The 7919-nt window shown below is 43.4% G+C and overlaps 1 protein-coding gene across 1 annotated transcript in view; it reads right to left on the bottom strand.

The window, feature by feature from the left end:
- Nucleotides 1-5221, bottom strand: part of LOC148524212 (ceruloplasmin-like) — an 86587-nt gene extending 81366 nt beyond the window's left edge. The window contains 1 exon segment of the mRNA XM_088472072.1: nucleotides 5067-5221. Within this exon segment, the coding sequence (XP_088328198.1) occupies nucleotides 5067-5221 (155 nt within the window).
- Nucleotides 5222-7919: the final 2698 nt, after the last annotated feature.

Below are 7919 nucleotides of genomic sequence, written 5' to 3' on the forward strand. Positions count from 1 at the left end.
CTCTGTCGGCTTCTTTTACCATCTTCTCCCTATCTCGTTCCCCACTCCCTCTCTTTTTTTCTTCACCATTCTGGTTCTCTCATCTCCTCCTGTCTGATATTCGCCTCTCACCGCTCTCTTTGGTCCTTTCCTATTCCCACCCCTCTGTCGGGTTCCCTTTTCCCCTTCTCCCTATCTCTTCCCCTGCTCCCTCTTTTTTCTTCTCCACCATTCTGGTTCTCTCTTTGGTCCTTTCCTCTCTTCACTCCCTCTTTCAGGTCCTCCTGCCTCTATCTACACCTCTCTATTGTTATCTCTCATCTACCACCCTCTTTTGTTCTCTCCCTCTCCTACATACCCCCCCCTCCCCGATTCTTTCTACACCAGGTTCCGTCACAATGTTATTAACAAATTCAGTTTGCTTGCCACTTTATCTCTCTCCACTTGATCTCTTTCCAAGACTTAATACATCACCCCCTGAATGATTAAACTATGCTGCAATGCGTAGGGTGCAAATGCAGGGTAAATACTGCCTGATTTTGCATGTAACAGTAGCACATGGGTAAAGGAATGCTAGAATTAAACTAGGTCATGCCCCTCACATGTCTAAATCTAGCTGCACATTGTCCCACTCTCATTGCAACATGGTTTTACCAAAGTGCTTTTCTCTCAACTCTAAATCAACTACTTGTGCCCAGCTGGGGTGAAAGACTAGGCCATGGGTGGTGACCTTACATCATGCCAGAAAGCAGTTAGCCAGGCTGCCAAGTATACTATCACTAACACTAGGCTAACAGATATGAAAGGGTATGTGATGCCAGGGCAGTTTGCCTGGATAAAGATGTGGCCTGGAGGAAAACCCCTGTTGTCCCTTGCAAACAGGGCCGCCATCAGGAGGGGACTGCCGGGCCTGGAGTCCCGGGCCCGGACACTGGAGAGGAACACCTGCTACTTTGCTTCCCCCCTGCCACAATAACTGTCACTGATAGGCCCGGCCAGGGGCCTGCTCCTACCAGCGCGCTGAGGTCACTAGTCCCTATATCTCTGCCCATCCACCCACCCCCGCCACCTCCGTGTTCAGGGATGGCTGTGGGACAGGATGCTCCCCTGATGTTCTGTGCTGCTAGCCTTCAACACAGTCAAGCAGCCAGACAGCTTTGCTTCTCAGGACACCTCTTAGCAGCCCCAGAGATGTTCAGAGAAGCTGAGCTGTCTGGCTGCTCAACTTAGCGCTGTCGGCAGGTGCGCATGCATCGTGACTTGTCACATCAAGGAAGGCTGCTCTGCTGCCTGCCGGCCGCTGCAGTGGAGAAAGCCTCCATGAAAGCAAAGAGGACAAAACGGTAGACCAGAGACCAAAGAAAAAAGTGGTAAGTTTGCTGGAGAAGGGGAAGGGGGATTTGAGACTGGTGATTGTTAAAGGAGTAGCTGTAGTGTGATTTTTAAAGGGGGGGTACTTGCTATGAGGAGATTACTGAAGGGGAGGTGGTTCAGTAAAGTGATTATTGAAGATTGGGACTGTGAGGTAAGTACTGAAGGAAGGGGTGCTGTGAGATGATTACTAAAGAGGGGGAGCTGTGAGGTGATTATTGATAAGGGGACTTTCTGTGAGGTGATTACTGAAGGGGGAGTGCTGTGATGTTACTGTAACATGGTCAACTCCACTGGCTCCAGCTATTTTTAATATGCCTCTATTTTTGAGGTTCTCTGTATAATGGGGGCTGGGGGGCCCTGTCTATTTTGTCAGTCCTGGGCCCCAGAATTTTTGCTGGCGGCCCTGCCTGCAAATACACATGATGCCTCCACAGGACTGTTAACTCCTGTCGGCACCTGCAGCTTACACCCCCCCACCCTGCTTGCCAGGTCCACTGCTGTGAGGAGATGGAGCTAAGCTGGAACACATTGGAATGGTGCACTGGTGAGCTCGCACATGGGTGTAAGTTGCATAAAAGGTGAAATGCATTCACTTTTTCTGCATGCCCAATCAAAGTTTTCTGAGTAAATCTGAAACATTGGATTAACTAATGAATCTCCAATTGTTTAAGTACTGTAGAAGTCCCTGTACTTCTACCTGCTTTGAAGGATGTTTTGTACATGTATCTATGAGGAGGGCAAGTATACATTGAAAGTATACATTGAATCAGGGTGGACGGTAGGTTTTTGAAAGAAGTCTATATTTATATAATTTTTTATCAAGTTATTTATACTCTGTTGCGCTTTACAAGTGGAAACAAAACAATAAAAAGACTAAATTAGAGGGAAATGTATCAAAGCATCTACAGAGAAACAGTTGAGATGTTGGCTGTAGCAACCAATCACCTTCTAGCTATCATTTATCTGGCACCTTCTATAAAATGACAGAAGCTGATGGTTGCTATGGGCATCTTCCCTTTAGATGCTTTGATACATCCTCATTGTTATCTTATTTATGGTACCTAAAGCAATCTTAAAAGATGGGCTGCTCATACACTACAGGCCAGTTTTCTGATCGTCCTTCAAGCTATAATTTGCCAGTCAGCCCCTGATTGTAAGTGAAAAGAAAAGATTGGGTATATGTGGGGGGGGGGGGGGGTAAATCATTAAGGGTGGGGTGTATTAATGGTGAATGTAATGAAATGCGGTAAAAACCCCTGAAAATGCAGTTTTCGGGGGTTTTACTGCATTCCCCAAATATACTAAGCACTGGAATGCGCACATACAGTGATTGACAGTCTGCTGCTGTTTCTGGGTGGGGAAGGGGCGGTGATGGCATACGTTTCACAAAAGGGAGACATATCACCGCCTTTGGGAGGGGAGGGAAGTGGCCAGGATCTCCGTCGGTTGGCAGAGATTTCCTGGTCTCTATTGTGTATCTACGGCAGTCAGCTAGAGTGATCCCATGGTCATTCAGCCGGCCGAGGATCACGCAGATGTTTCGATGCTGTGTCCCTGGATGCAGCTCGGATCAGTAATGCATGCAGGAGGCGTGATGCCTATTGCTGCATTACCATAATAGCGCTATCGCAGCTGCTACCATGTTAGTAGCTGCGATAACAATAGCATCTGAGCCTGAATTCTTCTTTTTTTCAAGGTTAGGATTTATATTGCTTTAGGGAATTCCAGCCCATTGTAAGGGATATCATTTATATCCCCAAAGTTTGGAATTCAGTTCTGCTTTTAATTTGGAAATAACCATGTGCTTGTCCTGCTCTTGCTTTTCTGATAGTTTACTCCTGTATATCTAGCCAAGAACATTTCTGTGTAAGCCAAGTAAGGAAATGACAGGAAAATGTTGAACTCTGCATAGCTCTGAGCTTGCTAGTATCAAAGGTGATAACTGGACTTCAGCATTTTTCAACCTTCTCTGGCAGAAGATGTGACGATTACATGCCAGAGCGGAGGATTCCTGATAAGCTGCAGTGCAGTGTCTCGGACACAGGACCCTGCATTTCTTCTAATTGGTGGAAAGGAGATTTACCATATAATTTATTGTTTTTGTACAGTTTTCCTAAATGTATCTCCTGCTGCTGCAATAACTTACCCCCTAATCATTCTCTTATTATGGCAGTGCATATGGTTAATCCCAAATATATGCTTCTAGTAAGCAACACTTATTATATTATATTAGAGCTGGCAGTAGAAATCTTCTCCTATAATGGGCTAGGGATATATTTATTTTATCTAGGGTTAGGCAGCCATGTCAGAAGAGAGAAACCGAATATTGACCTAGGAGGTGGTTTAAACCTCTAGGATGTGAGCTGGCATTGGTGCTGATCACTGGTTTTAGCAGCCTATGGCAGTGCAGGGGTCTGTCTCATTGTCTAAGTTTGTTTAAAGGCTTGGGTTGTGGTCCAAGGCTCTTTGTACCAGTCTTCCCACCTTTTTTGAGCCTGTTGATTTGGTGGAACTGTATATCATTGGCTACTTTGTGGCGGGAAGAACAGCAGGTCACCAGTCCGGGTGCAATTATTTCCTTTGTTGAATGGTAGTTGGCTGTACCACCCTAACGGGGGCAGCATCATCGCCCAAATGGGGGGTTCATCAAGTTAGAATGTCAAGTGGATGCCTTTGTTGTTTATAGGGGTTTTATAGTTGTGTTTATGCACCTTGGGCAGTATCCGCCTGCAACGCATGTTGTTGCTTGTTATTGTGCATTGTAGATTGGGATGTTTCTGGCCATCGTTTCTTTGCCACCATACTTTCCCTTAAACAAATATATATTTAATTAAAAAAATAGCTAACAGTTTTTTCTGCCAAATCTACTTATTTATATATTTATTACCAGTTATTTATATAGTGCACACACTTTATTGTGTCTATTTATTTATTATAGCTGTTAAGTGATTTGCACGCATTACAGACCTTATCCCATAGAAGGTTTGGTGTATATTACACTGTGTTTAGAGGTGTACTGTGCACTGTACTAACACTATTGTAGATAGATCTTAGATGTGTGAGAGGCAGAATCTTGGAATCAGTGAGCCCAGGTACAATAGGTCACTGCTATCAATCAATCAATAAAAAGTCACAGGTAAAATGTAATAACATTTTCATCAGAAAGGTTAGTAAATATCTGAGATGAACAACACATCCATTACACACAGGAATTATTTTCACAGCCACTGATTAAGCTGCTCTTCTAGATGATGCGACTAATTTAATTTATATCAAGACATTGCCATAATAAAATATATTGATTATTTACAAGTTAATATGAATTTGTCAGTAAGAAATATTTACACAGAGGGAATGAAAGGATGCATCTTTCTAATAAATAAATAAATCATATTCCAGTGTTAACTGCACATATTAAAATGTATTTTATGTATGGTATCAATACAATATAACAATGCATATTCTATATAGAAGTATAATAATTAATTCCTTAATCCTGTTGCTAAATAACATATAGCAAACAACTAAATTATACACACCAAATATATCTGCAGATGTGGCTGGTTATTCATTAGTAAAGAGAAACCGCTCTATAAATGTCACCTCTGTACAATATAAAAACTTACAGTCCATCAGCAGTCCATAGACATACATAAACAATTAGCATTTCCAAATTCAACTGAGCAAATATAACACATATAATTGTTACTTACTCATCATCATCAATGGATTTTCCAGAAATTATATTCATTCCGCTGGGGGCATAATCCCAATTTACCTCTCTAATTCCAATGTAATATGTTTTCTCTTTTCCTATTACATATCCAAAATGTAAGAGACAGAACAGGGATAGAGCGAAGAGCTTCATTGTCCTTGTGTGATGCCTAGAATTAGAAGTGAAGGTCTGTATTCATAAAGGACTGAAAGTGCCCTGATACACTGGTTTCATCCCACAATGTCCATCACAGAAGTTTCCTAATCTCTTTTTATAGACCTGAGTAAACAGATGTTCCGGGAGAATCATGTTGCAACTCCTATTAGGTATAATATTCGTAACAGAACATTGCCTATCTACAGTTGATTTGTGCTGGAGATAGCTGGTACTGTACTAATGACTTTTTTTCCCATTCTTGGTGAAAGTTATTTTACATCATTACCAGCAACTGGTCATATATTTTTTTTTAATTCTTTATTTACATTTTTTTTATAGCAAAACAGTTTTAACAGTTCCAACAAAGATATTGTGACCACACAATCAATCAGAAACTAACACAATAACATATTAGTCATGAATTCACAACATTAAGGCATAATATCTCCTGGTATAATCAAATAGGAACCTTCAAATCCTTAAATTTATCAGGTATCATACTAAACAAAAAACACAAAACATACAGGAGGGCAAAACAGAGGGACAAAGGGAAGGGGAAAAGAGTAGAGCAGTAGTATGTAGAATAGTGTAATTACAGACAGAGTGCCAATCACTAACTAAAATAGAAGCGGAGCTACAAAGGAGAAAAATTCAATACATCAGGATACCTCGGAGCGCGAATCAGCCTAAATCTCAGGGAATCATGTCTTTATATGAGGGGGTGAGTTTAAACTCTAGCCAGCTAAACCACCTTGCAGTGAAATCTTTAGGTTTTTCCAGGGCCATGTGGAATATGTCGTCCATGTACATATAAAAATCTAACCTTCGGCACCAGTCCCAAATAGTGGGTGGGTGGGAAGATCACCAAAGAAGCGGCACTACTGCTCTAGCTGCATGGTTCATTTGTTTTAAAAGTGACTTTTTTTACTGAGACAAAGTAGTGGTTGCATGGGACAATAACCCAAAAAAAAATAATCGGGTTTTGTTGGGACGGGAAAACCAAGAATTTCTGATGCCAAGACTATTACCACTGTTCAAAATGGTATGATTAGCAGACACTCTCACCAGATATGGAACATTGTCCCTCTTTCTTTCTTGCATCTCCAGCAAAGGGGAGACACCCCAGGAGCTTACTTATGTATGATAGCTGGGCAGCGATACCACCTCGTAAGAACTATATAGTGTGTCTCTATGACCTCTAAGCTAGATGAGCATGCGCTAGCATATTGAAATATTTTATTACAATTAATCTGAATATTTTTTGATGTCATATTCCTATCCCAAGCAACCTGAAAAGATGTCTCATCAGAATGAATATGTAAGAGAATTTGGTAAATACAAGAGACAACATGTTGGGGGGTGGCATCGCTGGTACAAAGAGACTCAAAGGGAGTTAAGGGTCTACTGAATTGGGCTATATCACCAAGTGAGGAGGCAAAATGACGGGCTTGTAGATAGAACCAGTGGTCTTGCCTAGTCAGATCAGCTTCCTTGGATAATGAATCAAAGGACTTGAATACCCCTCCAAAGACCCAGCACCCCAGCCTATGTAGTCCAAAAACTGACAACTTAGACGCAATTCATCTTAAAGTGCCTGGGCTAAACAGGGTGTTGTATATTATAGGGGTAAGGGGAGATACCTCCGAAGACACACCAGGCCTTACTGTCAACTTTTTCCACAGTGCCAAAGTTGGACCGATAATCAGGTGAGCTGTACAAGGCTATTTGGAGCACCATGGAATAAAAGTCGGTAATACTGGGTTTGGGATGCGCTTTGGGGTGGTGGTGGTGTTGTGGGATAAAGGGGGTTGGATGATGGAGGGGGAGAAGGTGTGAGGACAGAAAAAGGAGGGAGGGGGGGAGAGAGAGAGAGAGAGGGGGGTCCAGGTGTGGATGGTGCTGCACCGTACAGTAGGGGTACCTGATCCTACTATTGGATAGATATGGTAAGATTGGAGGGTACGTGCACTCCTTGGTTGTGTGTGCGTATTGGTGGGGAGAGGGAGGAGGGAAAAAAATGGGGGGAGGTTGGGGGGAGCAGATGGCTGTGTGTTGTGGTGGATGTGTTGTGGTAGAACAGAAATACTGGAGGCTGGATGGATGGTGGAAGAAACAAATATGTTTATTTGTATCTGTATCCGCACTGGTGAGGAGACTGGGTGCTGACCTACCGGTAGGTGCCCAGGTCCGTTGGTGTGGGATCAGTTCTTCTCAAAGTCCAGTATGATGCCGCGGTGGGGGACGTACACTGTTTCAGTGGCTCACATCCGTGGATGCACGTCCCCCACCGCGGCATCATACTGGACTTTGAGAAGAACTGATCCTACACCAACGGACCTGGGCACCTACCGGTAGGTCAGCACCCAGTCTCCTCACCAGTGCGGGAAGCCGCAAAATGGGAGCACCCCTGATCACCTCCAACATGGCATCCCAGTTCAGAAGTCTGTCGGCCATAGGTCCAGCAGGGAAGCATGCAGTAGTCAGGACCGCATGTCAAGGAGCCCCCTGAAAGGGTTGACCCTACTCCCCACACTGTGGATATGCCCTGTCACCCCAAATCACCAACAACTGGGCAGTGTGTGCTGCCATGAACCATCTAAGAGACATTTATCTTCCAGGAGCACTGTGCCTCCTACTGAGCAACTACCACCCTCTATGTGCACACACAGATACAAATAAACGTATTTGTTTCTTC

This window comes from Taudactylus pleione, unplaced genomic scaffold, assembly GCF_031769625.1.
Source record: "Taudactylus pleione unplaced genomic scaffold, aTauple2 ptg000120l, whole genome shotgun sequence".
Taxonomy (NCBI): domain Eukaryota; kingdom Metazoa; phylum Chordata; class Amphibia; order Anura; family Myobatrachidae; genus Taudactylus; species Taudactylus pleione.